Source organism: Bemisia tabaci, chromosome 2 (assembly GCF_918797505.1).
Source record: "Bemisia tabaci chromosome 2, PGI_BMITA_v3".
NCBI classification, from domain to species: domain Eukaryota; kingdom Metazoa; phylum Arthropoda; class Insecta; order Hemiptera; family Aleyrodidae; genus Bemisia; species Bemisia tabaci.
Genome location: NC_092794.1, coordinates 56,421,304 through 56,441,737, shown reverse-complemented (window position 1 = coordinate 56,441,737; position 20,434 = coordinate 56,421,304). Strand labels below are relative to the sequence as shown.

At 35.2% G+C, this 20,434-nt stretch overlaps 1 protein-coding gene across 10 annotated transcripts in view; it reads left to right on the top strand.

Moving 5' to 3' along the window:
• The window catches only part of LOC109034236 (uncharacterized), a 151,323-nt gene that overhangs the window by 123,105 nt on the left and 7,784 nt on the right, over positions 1 to 20,434 (top strand). For 8 of the 10 annotated variants that reach the window (XR_011899110.1, XR_011899109.1, XR_011899108.1 and 5 more), the window contains 5 exons: positions 522 to 683; positions 2,574 to 2,681; positions 3,983 to 4,079; positions 12,303 to 13,663; positions 13,704 to 18,323. Coding sequence is in view for 2 of the 10 variants with exons in the window: in XM_072295907.1 (XP_072152008.1) it covers positions 522 to 683; positions 2,574 to 2,681; positions 3,983 to 4,079; positions 12,303 to 12,646 (711 nt within the window). In the remaining 8 variants the exon portion in view is untranslated. Of the gene's footprint in view, positions 1 to 521; positions 684 to 2,573; positions 2,682 to 3,982; positions 4,080 to 12,302; positions 18,324 to 20,434 lie in introns of those variants that run through there. The other 2 variants (XM_072295907.1, XM_072295908.1) reach the window with 2 other exon arrangements.

The following is a 20,434-nucleotide window of genomic DNA, read 5'->3' as shown; positions in this document are numbered from 1 at the left end:
GGCTGGAGTCGACTGGAAGTGAAGGACCCGAGCAGCGCTACACAATGGTCCGGCCAGCGAAACTTTGATTTACGCACATAAAATGATGAATATCTCAAAAACTGCACATGGGATCTCTTTCGGCTCATGAGAGCTGTGATCAGAATGACTAGCTGAGCAACCTATCAAAGTTTCATCAGATTTGACTGGGGGCGGGGGGATTTCCCATACGGATGGTGCCGGGTTCGTTCAGTCTTGTATTGACTATAGAAACCTGTTTCTATTTCAGGACCAGAGAAGTTGACGAACAGTCATCGCCTTTGGTGGTCATACTCATCGTATACTCATTTGAGTGAAATATTTTCCTTTAAAGTTATACTTTTGGCACTGAGGATAGTGACTTGATGTCAGTTCCTGCATTTAATCTAAGAGGTACTGTACACCCACTCTGGTTCATCGTTTTTATTTCATTCAATCATCCTTTCTTCCCTTCGCCTTGATGCTACATTGGTATATCTTACAATACTGTTCTTGTTTTACAGCATTCGTCAAGTTTTTCGGGTACACCTACTTCCAGTGCTCTCATTTCATCATTTTCATTGTCATCACAAATTGGAACATCTAGTACTCCAGACGAGCTGTACTCAAATGTCAAACAAGAAGCGCCACTTGAGGATAGCTTTAGTGAGCGAGACCTTCCAATGGTAAGTTTTGTTTGAGTATTTATTTATGTAACATCCTACAGAAAAAGCTAAATGGTATGGTAAAGTTTTTCACTTTTTACTAACTTTTCTTTCATTTTGAACAGAGCAAAATAAAATACAGTGGAACCTCCTTAAGTCAACTTTCTAATATTATTATCATAATCAGTTTTGGTCTGATTGGAAATTTTGGTTCTTGTCTCATTTGGAAATTGGTTTAACTGGGAGGACACATGTTTTGGTCCTGCCATCAAGTTTTTTTTTTTTGGTTTGAGTCTGACGTAAATGCTGAGTTGCGGACGTTTCACCAACATAAGGCCAATGTTCGAATTCATGCCATACCCAGATTAGAGTGAAGTCCCTTATCGAAAACACAGGTTACCTAGCACAGCCAGATGAGGAGCGTAGTCAGTGTCAACCTTACATTTACTGCCGTGTCACTTAAATAATTTGTCTGTTCTTTTACTTGAAAATAATTGTTTGGCGTCAGCCCACCAGAATCTCCGATTGGCAGCTGGTTTTTCCTGCTTGTGAAGCATTTTTTTATCTATGAGATGAGAGGGCCTCATAATCCGTTGTAGTCTCTGACGGACTACTTAGTATCTAATTCCTTGCAATGCACTTACAATCATCCCAAGACATCGCATCGGAGGGAGTTTTGCCACTTTACACATGAGAGATGTCATTCCCTCTCTTTTTGTCCTACTGATGATTTTTATTTTTATTGTTTAACAATGTCATTCATAGGTAGACTTGATAACCTCCATTTTGATGGTCATCTAGTAGCCCTATTTAAGGTTTCAACACTTCACTTCCCCAAGCCATGTGGGTGGGCTGTCTTCTTCAATTTAAAAGTATTGAAGTTACTTCAATTTTTATGTGTTTTCTTTTCTTTTTGGTAACCTTAACTCAGCTGAATTATGCTCTGCATTCTTTTGCCGTGTTGCCACGCATCACCAATAATTTAAGGCACTGTCATGAGACTGCGGGCTTTGATATCAGTCACCTTTGCTACTCAATGAGTCCGTGCAAATGGAACCTCAGCTAAATAATAATTTTTCACAGCTTTCATGGGCAATTTAGTTTCAAAATTTCTGAAGGAACTCACTGATCATTGCTTTTAATCAAGGTATCAGAATTACTTTTTACAGATGATTTGGTTCACCTGTGACAACTAATGGTGAGATTGGCATTAGGCGGAACTTCGCTTAAGTCAGACGACAACCAAGCTCAGGCCTTGTGCTCGTCCGGCTCATCAAAATTTCACTGTATTAAAAACTTTGTGTAGTCCAAAAGATGAAAAAAGATCCTCTATGTTCGTCTCTTTACTAGTTCAAACTTTCATTTCGGTGTTCCAGCACCAAACTCCTAGGTCTGATTGGACAATCAAAGTAGGGAGCTGAAACTATGGAGCTTCTTTGACTAATATTTTTCCCTTTTTTCATGCCTTTTATAAATTTCTTGGTAAAGCGCCTCTTTACTTTGCAGTACCTATCTTGGTTGAGGAGAGTTTGGTGCGGTAAAAAATATCAGGACCGTCAACAGAATGCCAGGAGTTTTGCTCTTATTGGAGCTCATCAGGCAAACGTAGCTGATGGTCCTGATTTCTTTCTCCCATCAAACACTCCTCAACCGAGATACTCGGAAGTAAAGCAGCGCTTCACCAAAAAAATCTAAAAGTGACTTGAAAAAAGTTAACAATGTTGGTCGAACAATATTATGCCGTAAAGTGAATTTACTCTATTGAGCCTATGCCATGATGAAGCTTATGGAGAATCGACTAACTCCGATTTGTGAATCATGTGATTTCCCCTTCATATTCAACCTTACCTCAAGCTTAGTTCAAATCCATTAATAGATTAGACTTCTAAAACTGTTGTACTTTTTTGGCAGAATGATTATGGGCGTGATGTGAGTGTTGAATCAACTCAGAGTGATAGAACAAGTTCTCCTCGCAGTTATCAGCTCCCATCAGCAATGCCGCAGTGCTTAGTCAAAAAGGTATGTACTCAATTTTTAATCTTGTGGCTAACGCATTCACAGCGCTGTTGGCGCATTCAACTAGCGATCATGTATAACAGAAGTGGACAAAAGACCAGTTTTTGGCCAGCCGATTTTTGCGTTTCAATTAAGCTGTTTAGTTCATATTATTGCTGGTGCATTTTAGTATTCTACTGTTGTATGTCTAGAGAAGGTGCAAATATTGATCCACATCTTATAGCATCAGTGACCTTGTAGTTTGAAAGTTGAAGAGATTTTTTACATTTAGTGCTGCTGGGAGCAATATTTAATGTTCAAAACACGATGATGATAATGTTTTGTGAGCTTTTTCTTTTTACCTCCTGACCTTTCAATCAGACAATTTCTGTCTTCTCGTGTGGCGGTTCCCAAACTCGTTTCATACACTCCTAGGGGCCCACTAAGGTGGGTAGAGGGTTTACAGAATGGAATTCTAGAACAGTAAATAAAATAGCAAAACCCTGCAGACAAATTATTAACAATGTTTTGGCTGATGAAGATCAGTAGCCTCTGCGCTCTCATGTTTCATGGCAATGACCCAACTTTAAAAAATTAGACACAATATTAGTAATTTTGCCAGCATGCGTTGAAATTCATTATGAAACTAACGTTCTCATAGCAGAAAAAAAAGCTTATTTGATCATAAATCTCTTAGAAAGATGTGCTGTTTAGTAGCACACTAGTTTCGACCAGTCAGGAAGGCGACTGCTAACTCGTTTTGGGTTTTAATTGGACCCTTTATCAGTGCAGCGCAAATCCCTGGTTTTCTGCTTCCAAGCTCGGAGAGATCATTAGCGTTGCACCAAACAACTTTCTCTTTGGGGAAAAATCATGATCAAATGAGCTTTTTCCCTTTGTAATGAGAATATCAGTTCTAAACTGCATTTTCATGCATGTTGGCAAAATACCAGCACTCTGTCTAAACGACTTGTGTGTTAAACCGCAATCTGTTTGTAGTCGTCAAAAATTGCTTTCCTGAATAATTTACTTAACTTGACAGAGATCTCTTTAGTGTGATCTAGTAGATCTCGGAGATCTGTAGTAGTAGATTTCGTTAGAGTGGACAGCGTTTTATTAAGGAAATCCAGGGGAATTAGATTTTGAATAATATTATGAGCTCTGGTCAACGGTGCCCTTTTTCTGACAGCTGCAGCACCTTAACCAACAAGCAGCCAGTTTCATGCTTATTTTCTTAGCATTAAGAGCAAAAGATTGAAGCACAAAAGGTTTTATCATGCAATCAATGCAAGCTGACCATTCAAATGTAATGTGTTTGATTGCAGGGTGATTCTACAGATGATTCAAATGTTTCTCCTGGCTTGAATTCCGGTGACCATGATGTGGAAGATTCAGGTGGCAACACCTCTGATGCTCTAGATGGTAAGTCTTTTTGCTTTATATATTACTCTTCTTGTTTCTTACTGCATGAAGAAGATTTCCAAAAATACAATGTCTGAATCTAGTAGAAGTCTTGGATTTTAGACATGTTCCCACTGACATATTTTTTGGGTGTGCGTTCTTGCAAAGCCAAGGAAACCCATGAAACAACCACAGAATGTAATGGCCATAAACTACAGTAAAACCCTTACGTATGCAAGGGTATGGGAATGTAAAAACGTTGTCTAGTGTGAGTGTTACTCTTATAGGAAAGGGAAGGTCCAGGGATGGATCAAGATGGTTCAAGATTTAATTTTCTTTATCATGGACAGCTTAAAACAGTTATAATTGTAAGCTCTGACAGTCCTCACCTTGATTAGAAAGGGAACACCCAACATGCCTCATCAACCTGGAATTTTCAACCTGCAGGTCCGAAAAGATGTATGATGTATGATTGAGATTCATCATAACAGCTAGAATCCTACTTGATCTGCTTTGAAATAGGGTATCTAAAATTAGCTCAGTCATATTATTCGCCAAGCTTTAAAACACACTTGTAACCCATTTGCCCAAAATGGTGTTAAGAAACAGTTCTTATAATAATTGAGGTGGTACCCTAAAACATGCATTTCTCCGACATATATCAAGAAAAAATCATAAATCAATGCACCAACGAAAATTGAAAGAAAAAAGCCTTCTTATCAGTATTCAGTATCCATGATATTTTTTCAGTTCAGTTTTTTTTTAAACGTTCAGAAGGACCCTCATGTTCCTCTGAAGTTATTAGTTCTCCTTTGCTCCTCCCCCCCCCCCCCCCCCCAAATTAAAAATTGATTTTTGGTTTTTTTTATATTTTTTATTATGAAGAGTATTTCTTTCTTATCGTGGTTTTTATTTGGTCACTGAAAATCAACTCAATTTCTAAGATTTTAGAACAAATACACAATTCTTCATTTTTCTCATTTACTTTGCTGCTTATGAATTTGATGTTCTTTGTGTAAGTTGCATGCTTGCCAGAATGTAGCTCTTGCAGGGCTCTGGGTTTTGGGTTTCACTCTGGACCCATCCTTTAACAAATTTTGCACGGAACACAACCAAGGTGTCTATGGGTATGGAAAACAGGGAATTTTATTAGGTCAGAAATCAGGGAATTCGATGGGCTTGAAACTTTTGGCTATTCATTCAGAAAAATGAATGGAGGAATAATTTTCAATTACGAATTGCAATTTTAGTTAATTGAATGATTAATACCTGAAGAAAGTTGTTATCGTTTGCAGTAAAATTAATAAAAAAAAAAAATTATTTTAAGTTCTCTGCTCGTCAATGATGTGGAAACTTAGAGAATCTAAGTTATGATGCACTTTATTCGGTCTTTTTTTTTCAAAGGAGTTCTGTCATTGAAGCTGTAGTAGGTTAAGAATGGCATTTAAAATCGAAGCGGGCTAAAGAAAAATGAAGCAGGCCTTAAATTTAAATAAGAAACGTCTGAAAAGGCATTTGAAGCAGAATCCAAAGTAGGCAAAATGAGAACAAAAATACGTCTATCATGTCATAATCTAATCATTCAGTGAAGCAAGTGCAATGAACCCTCTTCGAAAAATAGAATTGAAGTGAAAGGTTTTGAAAGTTTACACTCGACTTACTTAACCTTTTCGCTTTTCCTCTCAGATTTTTTACTTAACTTCTTATACTTGACATGCACCATGCCTACATATTTTTGCGTATTTGTTCCCCCACCGCCACATGCTAAAAAAGGAAAAATGAGTCAGTATGAGGCACCTCATAAACTCTTTTATACCAGACTTGTGAACCTGATGTGATATGAGCCGTATGTATAAAAAAAAAATTTCAATTTCATAACAAAGGTTAGTTATACTATGAAATAAGTAGGCTGGTACAGAATGTATCAGATTTTATGTATAGCTGAACTCTTGGAATTGAAAATTTGTGGGCGTCACTGAGCAGAAGAGTCTTATGCACAGAAGGTTTCCAAAGTCAATGTATATCCTATAATATTGCTTTCGTAGTTAGATTTTTTTAATTGTATACAAATCATATCTGCTAAATGCAATCCAATTTTCTGTATCTTCAAGACATAATGAGAGTGTAAGTGAAACCAGTTGTGGTTGTAAAAGTGCAGTTTTCTAGGGGAAAGAGTAGAATCGCCTCCAAATGAAATTTATCTTACGGCCATAATATGGAGCTTTAATAATTTTCAGTGTTTTTGAGCCTTGTTGCCGCTTCTTTGTGTTTTTTGTATTTAAAGTTGTATATAGTTGTGAGCTCAGTGTCTGCTATGATCAGTCATTGGAAATTATCAAATCAAGTTCATGCGATGAGTGTTTTTAAGTAAAGTATCCAAGTCCTTGAATGCCAACCTTCTGACCCTCTGACGAAAATTCCCCTTCCCATGTTCTAGGGAATATTCTATGACAATTCTTACAAGTTGGAAACACTGATTTTCCTTGTTTTAAATCAATTTTAATTAACCAATGCCCAGTGAAACAGCCTGCGACAATAAATATTGATTGTTTCTATTTCATTTTAATGGACGAAACTCAGTGTTGTCATCTTGCGGGAATCATCACCGAAAACTTTCTGGAGGGATAAAAACTTAAAATGAGATTTTTGTCTTTGAAGCTTGATTCAAACATTTATTTAGTCCTAAGTGATAACTTGATGACTATAATCACATCAAGTCTTAATCATTTACCATAACTGGCTCTTCAACAGTGGTTTCCATATAAATTATTTTTAAACACATAGCTCCTTTGAACCATGTCAATTGCTATGAACTGGTCTTCTTCTTGTGTCAGTACTCTTAAACCTGTCTCGTATGCTTTTATTTTACTGTCAAAATATAAATTTGCATATTTTGTAGTTATACAGTGTTAGTTTGCTTTCAGCACATAGTGTGTAAATATTGCACTCGATATTGTATCAAATTTTATGACAACCTCCCTGTTTTTTTTTTGTTTTTTTTTTTTTTGTTCATCCCCCCCCCCCCCCTTTCATTCATGGATGTTTCCTCATTTTGCTCCATTTTATCCAGCCTGATTAATTTTTTTTTTTTTTTCGTCAGTGTATATTCCTAAAACTCCTAGAATAGAGGATTTTTCAGCCCCTGAACTCTCCGCAGCTATTTTTCAAAGAATTACACCAAAGTAGATAAAACGAATATTTGAAGATCAAGCCAATTTTTTTGGAGAAAATGTCTGTTAAGTAGTTCGTATTCATGGGTGGAACTAGGAAGTTTCTCTGGGGGAGACCAAAAGGGCACCTCATCAAGGTGGGTGCTGCACTAAAAGATACTCTATCTAGAGGGATCTGTGGGACTCCCTCAGTTCTTAGGGAGGGCTTGGGGACTTGTTTAGCTCCAGAGAAGAGTCTAAAGGGCCTCCTCCGAGAAGTTTCGGAAAATTGAGTCTTTTCAGGAGCTTTGAGGTTATCTCACCGAAAAATGTATCAAATTATGAAGATGAAAGACATGTGACGCATTTAATTGGCAAAATCCCTCACAATCCTGTGGAAGGGCCAAATAGATTTGACGAAGGGGGAGAGGCTAAGGCCCCTCCTAGTTCCACCCATGTTTTTATTATTTAAAATTGAAACTTTAACTCTATAAAATCTGAGATAAATAATGAGGAAATTAGTATTTGTTGAAGTAAATATAATACAGTCAAACATGTGAACTTCAAATAAAGAAAACACTCTGACATAAAGTGATTTATTTAAATGTTACAAGTAACAAGCCTCAATTAACAGCCTTTGGTTCTTCTTGAAACTTTATTTCAAAATTTTGACAGTTCCACAAAATTTCTCTAAAACTTGATTGTAATGACGCAAAAAATCATTTTTATAATGCGATGAAATAGCGTCCTAGATTGCACCTCCTTCTTTTGGAGGTGTGTTTAATTGCTCTAAAATTAATCCCCCTTCTCTAACTCCGCCTGAAGAATTTTAAACACGAATTTTCATCGCTTTTAGGTATCTTCAATTTTGTAGCTGGAGTCACTAGTTGATCTTGATCACTCCTATCAATTTTCTCTCGTGCAATTTTTACTTGTTTCAAAAAGGAGCTTAAAACAGGGTCCTTGATGATTCAAACTGAGGTGTTCTTCCGCAGCCACGCACTCTCTATGGAAAAGGCATCATGCCTGTGTCACACTATCAAAATACTCCATCAAAACGTCAAGGTCAAGGGCCGTGATTGGTCCAAGTCATCGAACAAGCCAATCACAACACCTGACCTTGATATTTTGATGGTTAGCTTTGATAGTGTGGCCTGTGACACAGGCTGATGTTAATCAACTCATATAAAAGCACCATTTCACATTGATTTTTGGTTCCAATTCTATGCAAAGTTCCTGGCTTACAATTTTTTTTTTTTTTTTTTTTAATTTATTGCTTTTATTTTTATAGTAATCTGAAAAAGCTTTGAGCTGCACCAAAAGCTATGCTTAAAAGTATTTAGCTGCACTGAAAAGATCTCTTTTGGGTGTTCCCTCAGAACATAAAAAGCAAATTCGTAGAAAGTTCGAATGTCCTGTGATGAGAAATCTTGTGACTTTGGCAAGCTCAGATTATGTTAGGACTCAATAGTTTAGTTTTTCTTTCATTTCAATTTTTCCACCATTTCTACCAATATTCCTCCTCACATAACTCTAGAGGGAATTTTTCTTTCTCAACTAAGAAAACTGACCGAGGCCCCCTCCCCCTCCCAAAAAGAACCAAAATGGTTAACCATTAAGTGAATTTATATCAGATCATTTTAGACTTTAAATGTTACCAGGTAGTGATTCCATAAGACTTGGTCTATCTGATCGACCAAGGCCAGAATTTTTAGCTTTATACTTCAAAAAATGCCTTGACTTGAACTCTCCCCAAAATTTCCCAACATCCTTAGTTAAGTTTGAAAAATAAAGTATCACCTAGTCAAAATTATATGACCCACGAAAAATAATTGTTTAAAAAAACATATTTTAGACAAATGAAAGAAAAAATTTGTCTTTTATTTGAAGTTTTTTTTCTGACTAAAAAAATTGTTTTTGAATCAGAATCAAATTTTTTCATCATAGATCAATTTTTTGAAGTGAAACTTTCTTTTCTATTCAAATGAAGTTTTTTCTCGTTTTGAGAATTTTTTTTTCCTACTTCGAAGAAAATTAATTTTGCTGGAACGCGATGATAGGTACTTAACTAATTTTAAGTAAAATAGTAATTTTAGTTTTTTCTTTAAGTAAAAAAACTTTATCCAAATCATTGACAAATTTTCTCTTTCATCCATAACATATTTTTTATCAATTATTTACCAGTATAGATCTAATCCATCCTACAGAAATTGTACATTGAATAAGTTAGAATGAATTTTCATTTCATTGAAATCCAAAGCGGCACCTTTAAACTCAGGCGTTTGATTCAGAAATTTAAGTCATTTCTGTCACTCCTCCTGTTAAATGTGGTGTTGTGAATCAATGAGAACATTTTTGCCATCAAAACCTATTGTTATATGTGAACTCTCTCTGTTGTCGGACTTTTCACTCAAAGTTTTTGTACTCTTTTATCACGCATTGTCCTCAATGAAGCACCTCAGTGTTGAATGTCACGTAGAACTAGATTGCTTTGCATTGCATACATTCTGTAGCATTGTCATCTCAATGTAAACTTAAGTCGCACATTATTTTTTTATTATCATTATTTTTTTGCTTCTTCATTTAATTTTTACTCTCACCTTAAGCAGAACACATATACGCAAAGCACAATTTTAGTTTTCTATTCATAGTTTTTGTTTTTATTTAAGTTTTGTGAGACATAGTCCTACTTGCTCTCGTATATTTTAGCTTGGTTTATGTTGTAACTTTACTCATTGAATGGAAGCTTGAAAATTTGTATATTTCCCACCTGTGCTGTCCGCAAACACATTTAAGGGTCATTTTATTACAGTTTTTATGGACTTTTCTTTGACATTACCAAGATAATTTTTATGTTCATGCAAAGTATGACAAGCCAGCAAGCCTTACAAATCAAAAAGTATATCACAATGTGCTATTTCTGCTAGTATCAGGCTGAATGAAATATTTTTTATGTATTATACATTTTTGCGCTCAGAAAAGTGATAGCCTGTCCCTTGAGGATTGAGTTGAATTATGAGTTGTGATTTTTTGAAGTTGGATAGTCAAAAATGCAGTAAACTTTACGTTGTCACTTATCAAAGTTTTCAAGTTTGCATCAGTATATCTTATTCATCTTTTCTTGTAAAAAGCTTCTGCAGGTAGTTTCAATGTTCAGAAAGTTCTTAATCGTCCATCAGACTACAACTTTTTAAAATCTCTTATTTTATAATTTTTCCATACTTTCACGCAATGATTGTCCAAAGTTATCACTGGAAAGTTTTGTACAGAATATAGTGTGAAATGGAAACCAATCATACCAAATTTTTGATACTCAACTCTTCGAGCAAGGACAAAGTACAGAGCGAATGTTGCCTTGGGTTGGGCAAGGATTATTTCAAGCTCAAGCCATAAACATCTTAGATTGCTTTTCAAAACTTGATTTAAATCTAAATTTTAGAAATTGAGTTTTTTTTTTGTTTTTAAAATAATTTAAACTTCTATGATTTTCCACCTACTTTTTTTGTTTCATCCTTCTCAACTTACGCACTTCTGTTCTAAATTTTAGGAACACACACTAGTCTTAATGTTAACTGCAAATATTTTAATTTACCTGAGTTAAGAACCCTTTCCTCTAAAAGTCACTAAATCTGTCTTCCGATCATCAGTCAATCTTTCGATTGGACAGGAAAAAATATTAGATACATTTTACATGTTTTTTGCTGATGGTTTTTCAAGTGCTCTGAAAAATCAGTGCAACTGACTCAGCGTCAAGGGCTATTTAAAACAAGTGAAACTAACGGACTATGTGGAATTGTTCAATCATTTAAGGGATAATTGGCCCCACCAAATCAGGAACACAAAAATAGGTCATAGAAGGTCATACCTAGGAGTGCTGAAAATACCCAATCCAGAAAACCATGAGTAGCAGCAAGGGATTTGAGGAAATTTTCAATGAATGTTAAACTTGTGGCATCTTACTATGCAACATTGTGGCAAGGGATTAGGGTCTTTGAAATTCCTGCCTCTCTGCAATATTGAACTCCCAAATAGCTTGCTGACATATTCCATCTCTGAGCCAGTTTGATGGCCAAATGGTCATGGCTTTCCTCAAGCGTGTGAGGTTAGGAGCTCAAATTAAGGTGTCCCCTTCGAGTTTTTCTATATCAGTGCCACTTCAGTAAGAAAATTCTATATACCCGTAGGAAAACTAATTTCTTTCACGATTCCGATAGTGGAAACTTTTCTTTCGTAATTTTTTAGAGATAAATCATTGGTGAGCACTTATGAAAGCTTATTCTCATATATCTTTTTTTCTGATAAGTTAATCAGTTCTTCTACTGTCTTTATTCGTAAGCATCTCATCTCACTTAATAATATGACAATGATTACCTTGAACATCGTTTAATGTGTTCTTGGGTTTCTTGCAGCTCTCAAAACTCAATATTTTTTTGATGCAAAGGGTTGGTTATCCCCTTTTTTAACCTTAGATTTACTACTCAAAAATTCACGGCCCTACGAAATATCATGATTTTCCATGTGTTCCCTGCTAAAACACCTCAAGGAAATGCAAACAATTTTCGCCAATTACTGTCGTTGATGGAATGATTTCAGCTGATTTATTTATTCTTTTTTTTTTCCACAAATCTTTAGTAGTGAGTTTTAAGAGTGAGCACTTTTAAGTGAGTTTTTTTCCCCCCATCAAATTTTCTGACTTGTGGTGAAAGAATCAAATGTTTCAAAGCTTCAATAGGATTTTTAACGTCTTGAAAAATTCTTTAACATACTTAATTTATTTCGAATTTTAAATATTGGAATATCTTTGACTTTGGGAAACCTTTTAGAAAAATCAGCTCCATGCCCTGAAATAAATAGTGTGGTTAACTCCCAGAACAGTCCTTGAAAATCCTCAATTTAACGTAAGAAAATTTTTGGATGTCCCTCACTTTTATTTTGAAAGCAATGATGAACCCTGTCGAAGTCTTATTTTTAGTAGATGACGTACTCAGAAATAATTACAATGGCTAACAAAGCAGATAACTGAACACTTGAATAGAGATATTGAAAGAGCTGACTTTAATTGTGTGATTTCTCTCTTTTTTTCTGGCAAAATCAGAGATGTATAAAGACGACATGGAGAGTGTATGTGGATCAGGGGGCGGGGGCAAAAGCAGTGGCCGCCAGCCGGACATCTTCCGATCAAACCCAGCCCAGCCCGGCACGTACCATTGTATACTTTGTTCAAAAGCAATCCGCAGCCGTTGGCACCATGTCCAAACGCACTTTTATCGCAACCACAAGTGTCCGCAATGTGATGCTGTCTACTCTCGGGTCGACACGCTGAAGATTCACGCCAAGAAAGTCCACAACTTAAGCATATCGCGGTATCTCAACGACATCAGTGCACTATTCCCACGGAACATGTCAAGTCATCCACCATTGTCATCGCCCAACTACTAAGTCAGCCCTGAAAGTCATACTTCAGAAGCATTTTTAAATTTAGAGTATTACCGTTCTTGTTTTTGGTATGGAATGGACTTACAATATTTTTTTATCGTGTTAATTTTAATTCTTGAGCTGATGGCCTCATTCTTTGAGCTCAAAAATACTCTGAAAGTCAATGATTTTTTACCGCTATTGATGCTAAGGGTATTATTACTTGTTTTTTTTTTTTTTTTTTGTTTGTTTTTTGTTTTTTCTTTGGTCTTTCCCCTTAATGTTGCAGATGTTAGATTTTCAATTTTTTGGAATACTTATGAATACAGTTGTAGAACTAACTTAACATGCCTCTTTGCATTTTTTTTTATAAAATGCAGGAAATAAATGTCATTAGATAAGTAGTGAATGTTCCCAATATCTATTTATGTATTTTTTTTTTTATAATTTTTTTTATCACACTGCCCATGAAATGAGAATTCAATTTTGAATGCACTATAAAATCATGGCTTTTCTCTTTTTTTATGTCAGGAAAATTAAAACCACGAGTGAGTCTTCAGACAACCCCTCCAAGTTACACAAGGTGGATTAATGAAGGAGGTCTTCTCGTTTTCAATCTCTCCTCACTGCGGTTCTTTGTTACCCCCTCCCCTTTTTTTTAATATTCTAATTTTTCAATCTTTCCAACCATCACTCATTTCATTCCCATCTGTGATAAATGATCTGTAGTAACTCCAATGAAAAATAGAGAGTTTTTCAAAGTATTTATAATTTTGCCACAAGCTGCTCAAAATTTTGATGAGATGAATTCATCCAATGAATATGGAATGAGTATTTATCATCTCCATTACCCATTATCTGATATCCTCCATAACGTTTTTATGCATAAGGGAAATTTGATGTGCGCCCTAAAAATTGTGCTCTCGATTTCTCTAAGTTTCCTAATCCATGTTAGGAAATGCTCTCTTGATTATAAAAATTTTCTCCATCACTATCAGTATGTTTTTGCAGGGTGTCTAGTGACTGGGAAAATCAAGAAATGTTTTTGTAGGGTGTCTAGTGACTGGGAAAATCAAGAAAGTGAGAAAGAGAATGACCGGGAGGGTATGGAACTCCCGTGCAAGATTATGATTTCTTGCATGAGAGGCCGTTCATAAATTACTTGACGCTCCGGTGGAAAAGAGTCAAGAAGAGCATTGCATCATTTTGGGCTCATGTCACAGTAGCCCAGTGAAGAGGGGAAGAGGGTCGATATCTCTGAAATTAAGTGTTATGTATTTTTTGAACGGCCCCTAATTTCACGAATTTTCGATACTGAGCCTCTACCTATGCGCACTGGTGCTTTGTGCTAAGATATGTTTATTTCTGCATTCCATTTGGTTTGGAACGAAAAGGCAAGGAAAGTCAGGGAGACAGTAAATGCAAGGGTCAGAGAAAAGATGGAGAGTCTAAAAGAGAAAGTGAATTTTGCAAGACACCCTGGTTTCAATATGTGAAGTTCTTTTTCCTTTTTTCCTGCATCGTGGTCTTTTCAGCTCCTAAGTATTCTCATTATGATCCTTTTGATCCTCTAAAACATTGTAAAGAAGGACCCTATCATCATATTCAAAAGCCTTTTTTGTTTAAACTACTATCTGCTCTCCTTTTTTAATGAGCTGTAATATTTCCAAAATATGAATACAGAACCATTGAGTGGAGCTATTTCTACAAGACCACTTTCTGTAATCATACTCATCAGTATGTTTAAAAATTATCTTTTGTATTTTTAAAAAATGTCTGGATAGCAAAATACAGTTTTGGAAAGAAATAAAATCATAATTCCATTGTGTAATGTTTTCGATTCCATCAATAATCAATTCTCAATGGTGGCATTGTGTAGATTTTATTTGTAATATCGCTTTTCAAATCCAATTTTGTCCCTGACTTTTACTGGAGTGTTAGTTTAAGTTTCTAAAAATTCAGCTTCAATAATCCCTTTAAAAGAAAAGAAAAAAACTGTATGCCCGGGAGAAATCAAATTATAAGGATGGAAATTTAAACGTCACTGTTATGTTCAACAACAAGTTTATTCTAGCTGACAGCATCTGAAACCGACTCTAGGCAGTTTTGCACTAAGCAAGAAACCAACTACTTGTGTAAGAACAATGAAAAAAAAATAATAAATGCTCATTTGCTTATTCTCACTCAAATGAAATTTTTTTTAAATACTCAATGAAAAAGAACATGTTTTTTGGGTAAGTTGGTTCAAACCCTGTGGAAAAATTTCAATCCATCCTGAGAAGAAAATGTTTAAATACTTCAACTCTCAAAAATAATCTCCCCACCCTTACCTCTTCTGTATTTTTTTTCTATTATTATTTTTAATCTTATAGATTGTAATTTTTGCTCCTAAAATTGTCGCTAAAAATTTCCAGTGGTTTGTTTTTGGGGCAGAGAGTCAATTGAAGGCCAAATATATTGTGAAAATTATTTTCTATGTGTAAGTCCTAGTGAAGTTATTTGCTTCGGTTCTTTTTCTGTGTATTGGATGTGTCCTAGTGTTTTTTGAGCACAGACCAAGAGATAGCTTTTCTGTTGAAGAGTTTTAACCCATGAGATTTACCATAAAGCAAAACGCTAATATCTTTTTTTCTGATATTTTATTAAAATTGAAACCATTTTATGAAGATTTTCCTTGTTGCATCCTGTCTTTTATCTCTCCTGCGTTTAAATTCGCACCGTACTTATCTTTTCATTCACCTACATTCCATCTTTATCTTAATCGATATTTTTAACAAAAGCCTGTATTATCATGTGTGCTATCATAACCCTCATAATAATTATTATCATTGTTGTTGTTGTTCTTGTTGTTATTACTATTAGCCAAGGGAGGTGTGAGAACGATAAAGACCAATTGAGAGTACTAATACTAACACGTTTATTTTTTCAATGTTAATTGCTCATGTAAGTATTTGTACACTTTAGTTCTAGTTTTTAAATTCATTTTATTTTAGTCCTTAAAATTATTAGAAGACCAGAAATCTGTGATAAAATGACATTGTATTAAATACGTATTTTAATTATGTGATACTTGATTTATGAAAGGCCGCTTCGTTTTTAAATGCCCACGTAATTTTCGTCCTACAGCATTCTCAGCTTTTTCTAATGAGAGGTTTTTTAGTCCTAACTCCTTCTTTTTAAACTTTCCCTTTTTTTATTGTACTTTCTTTTCTTTTTTTTTTGTTTCCTCTGACTGTTAGAATCTCAGTTGCTATCAGGTTGGCAAATATATAGTTCCAGTTGTCCTACAGTGTTGCTTCATTTCTACCTACTGTAGGATAAGTCTGTTTGTTTTTTTTACTTCTTTGCCATAAAGTTTCTCTCGTATGTAGAACTTACATAGACTCACCAATGTCAATAAGACTTTCTGAAAGTTCCTAAAATATAAACAACGTTTCCAAGCCTCATCAGTATGTATAGCACATTTAACCCTGAAACCTGGTCTTTGAAAGGAGAATTCTTCTTTTATCCGCTGAAATATCAGCCTGTTTCTTCACAGCCGAATGAACCCAAGAGCTAGAAAAGAAGAGCTATTCAGCTAGAGAAGATGAAACTCCAAGAAGGCAATGGAAATAAACTGTTTGCACTTTTGGAAAGATCTGTGATCTTTATGAAAAAAAATTATGAAGGCAGTTGGTTGCTGCAAATTTGTAATAAACGTAATCATCAGGAGGATTAAATTACCGCCCTCTGAACCATTTAATTGTTATATCTTATCTTTTTCATCTGCCCATGAAAAAGTAATTGGGAGCATGACTATTAAACGATGAGTCAATTTTAAAGAGTCAAAAAATTCAAAACCCTGATTTTTGGACGTATCCAACTAGATTGTAATCTTCCGCAGTAAAGATTGAATTCAGTGAAAAAGTACTAAGTCATTTCAGTCAAAACACAAACATAAATAACCCTCAAGTGTTTTCTTCTACACGACTCAGTTTAAAGGATAAAGCAAAAGCTGAACTTCTTTCTTAATTGAAGCGTGTCGAAAGCAACCCGGGCACAAAGCACTGGAGACTCCTCACCCAAAATTTGGGGATTTCTTTATTTGTTTGCTTATGAAGACCTTTCTTCTCATGTTTTATTTTTTCGAAGGAAAACCAGGAAATATCTCTGTTTTAATTTTCAGTGAGTACTTCTAATAGTTTAAAGGAAAAAATCTGACAAAATTTCATAAATTCGAAATGCTTTGTTTCCCCGTATTTAAATGAAATGACGCAGAAAGTCTGTAAAGTCGCAAACTCAGACAGGTGTATTCTAATGCCACCACCGACTAACACTTAGTTTAGATGAATCGATAAAGGCTGAATCAAGTGCCCTTTTTGCCTCTTGATAGTTCTGATTCTTACATTTTTTGGCGGTAGAAGGTATACATTCATCCCAGACTGGCAGTAGGAGGTATACATTCGACTCAGACAAATGGTTTTGTTAAATATACAATGTTGTAAACTTAGATCTGAAAGCCGAACATCATCATTTTTCACTTAACGCCTCTTTCCAGTGTATGACACTTTCTCAAGTAATTCTTAATTTTCCGCACCTATCAATGTGTAAACAACAAAAAAATGAATCTCAAAAATTAACTCATTGTTTTCTAGTCAGAAAATTAATTTCCCTAAAAAAATATTCTCCTTTTGCCGCCATCACTGCAAACAGGGAAGCAAAAGAAACAAGCATTAAAGAATGTTTATATATTTTTTCGAAACTAGTAATGCGCTTTAATTCCATCGCCGTTTTTAATCAGTGCACGCCAAATTTTAAAAAAATTCCCATCTACTTCAAAAAAAGAAAAGCGCAGAGATCATTCTTTAATTCAGCCAAAATAAAAAAAGTACCCAAATGAACCTAAAGCATGCTGAAAAAATGTCTAACCTCTCTTTGGGAGGAATTTGTACAAAATAGTGTGAGTTCTTTGGAGATCAAATTTCGGGAGAGGGTATCCGCTATGAGTCACTGAAATCAGATTAAGATGTGGGATACTTAAAATGAAGACACCTAGCTTACTTACTAGCTAGATCTTGAACCCTGCATTTATTGTGAAGGGGACGGCAAGGAAGAGTTGGAGTCTCAGATACGCTGCAATGTCTTGTGAAGTTGCAGTGCTGTCTTATAAGACAAAATTAATAACTGGCAGCACTGCATTGTAACATGGCAATTAAAATTTTTTCGTAACATCATAATGTGAAGTTGAGAAGACTCTATCATTATCTACTGTTAATGCTAGCTCAAAGTTAGTGGATCAAATTAATTAATGTAGATATATTTTTTTCCTCTTTTATACTTGCTGAGCAGAGAGGGTTCCTTTCATTATATCCCCTGCTAAAAAGAGGTGCTTCAGCCCCTAGCCTGCACTTTTTGAGTAAGAGCAGTGGTCTTCTTATCCTTCGTTTCTTCATTCATTAAGATAGTATAGAAGTAAAGCCTATCAAGTAGACATCAGTCCTTTCCACCTGCTCGACTTATAGTCATTATCATCTAGTTGAGTCATGCAAAGGTATTAAACTCCAACCTCCTCCTCCTCCTCCCCTTACCTACGTTATACTCTATTTCTGTATGATTTTTTCCCACTTATTGAAACTTGTTTGTAAATGCTTGTATATACCTAAATTAATTGTTATTTATCCCTTAAGTATCTTTGTAAATAAAAAATCAAATGTTACTAAAATTCTTCTAATGTTTCATTTTGCCTCTCCTCTTACCTAGGAATGAAAGCTAGTCTGCTCAACACATAGATAGCCTTTCCACATCGACCAGTATAAAATTGATTTAACACTGTATCTTTAACTAGAGACTGATCCGATTTTTAACATGTTGCATGCCTCATCTAGCTGGTGAATGGGACATAAAGGTGTTTCTTTGGCACCAAAATGGCAACATACCCAGATAGCAAACTAATAACTGCCGGATGTAAACTTTGGACTAAAATATTTTTTTAACCCTGATTTTAGACTTTTTTCAATTGAATATGTTTCTCTTTTTGGGTTTTTTTTTTTTTGGATGGTGCAGGAACAACTCTAAAAAGCATGCTAGGACGTATAATTTTTGTCTTTTTCACAAATAAAGAAAAAATTAGCAGTCCAAAAGAAGGTAAAATTTTAAATCATTGAATGTCTGAAGGTGTGTGACTATGCCGGTATTTGACTGTGTAAACTCAAAGCAAGTAGACTTTTTCTGCCCTCTGTGATGGTTGCGGTGGGAGAAATTATGTACCAAGGTTGGTTGGGGACATCCTTTCGCAAATGTCCCATAACTGATAGGGGCCATTCTTAAATTGCGAGTAGTTTTTATTTTTAGAAACCCCCATCACCCTGTAAGAGACATATCAGGCTCCTCTTGACCAAGTTGACTACTCATCTAGAGCAAGTTCTGGCACATTTCAAAAAAAAATTTAAAAGGGTTGAAGAAATGTGTCGCCAAAATTCTACCACAGCTAAAGATAGCTTTGATTGCTATGTAGATCATTTTTTTTACTCTACAGTCGAAAGTCGAAGTATTTCTATTTTTTTCACTGTTAGCCACTTCTATCTTTTATCATAATCTATCTCACCTACCGTAGATTCTTTGACTCTGCAATTTTTCCTTGCTTGTCATAGAGAGTTTTCATTCCAAAGTCCATAATATTCTGGCTATGGGCAGGGGATAGTCTTGAGATGGACTCGTTGTCATCGAATATTGGAAGCATGACCCAGGTTTTTTATTGGTATGAAGCGACCCAGTAAGGGAATAGAGCGCCGCTCTTAACTACTTTTAACGCTACAAAAATATAAATATGTAATTTGATATTTCCAGAAATGTTTGTATTTACGTAACTCAAATATGTTAGTTAGTATAGTCAACATAGTAGTCAAAGATTTTAGTAATAAAAACGTTTGACTCTCGACTGCGAATGTAGATCTACTGTAAGTTTGCATATTTTAGAGTTTAGGCATAGATTGCTTCCAAACACCTAAAAAATTCCAACATCCTTGAACTAAGGAAACTGTAGATCTACACAGATTTTCTAAAAAATGTCTATCTGAGAGGCAGTTGAGATTAACCTATGGTGCATGTGTCTTATCCGTCTGTCTCTGGGGAAAAAAATGACTTCACAGTCAACGTAACACCTGTAACCATGCAGTAACTGTTACATTGATCACTTTCATCACATTTTTTGTATTAATATTCTTCAAATGAACTCTTAGTGGCATGGAGATGTGCTCTTATGGGAGAGAAGTGTTAGCCATTAAATCTCAGTGCGAAGGGCAAAAGAAAAAATTAAACAGTGCAGAGGTGTTCTTCAAAATAGCGTCTAAGTATAAATGACGCTTGTGCTACTTTGGACGGAATGTGGTACCTATTTTATAGGCCTCTAGACGATGTAAGAATCCAAGCATACTTAATTCTTCTTTCTCATCAAAATTTCGCCACGGGAACATTAAACATTTTCAATTTCAATGCATAAGTTGGATATTATGACTTTTTTCTTACAGTTCAAACTTCCTACTACCCAAAAGATCAAAATTGGGTTATCAACTGATTCAAGTGTGCTTTTTGATGAAGTAATTGAATAATGAATTTACTTTCCCAAAGTACTGAAAAATTTCAGGAAGTTCTCAATATCAAAGAGGGAAAAAACGTTCTTTTTTTAAAACAAACTCTAAATTTGTGGAACGTGTAAGTTCGCTTTCGGTATCCAGTGTGACCTAAGCTACTTCGATTTTATTTTTTTGGCAAGTGGAAATTTTAAATACATCGATGCTGCTAAATACGCTAAATGCTGTTTCCCTCTTAAACGTT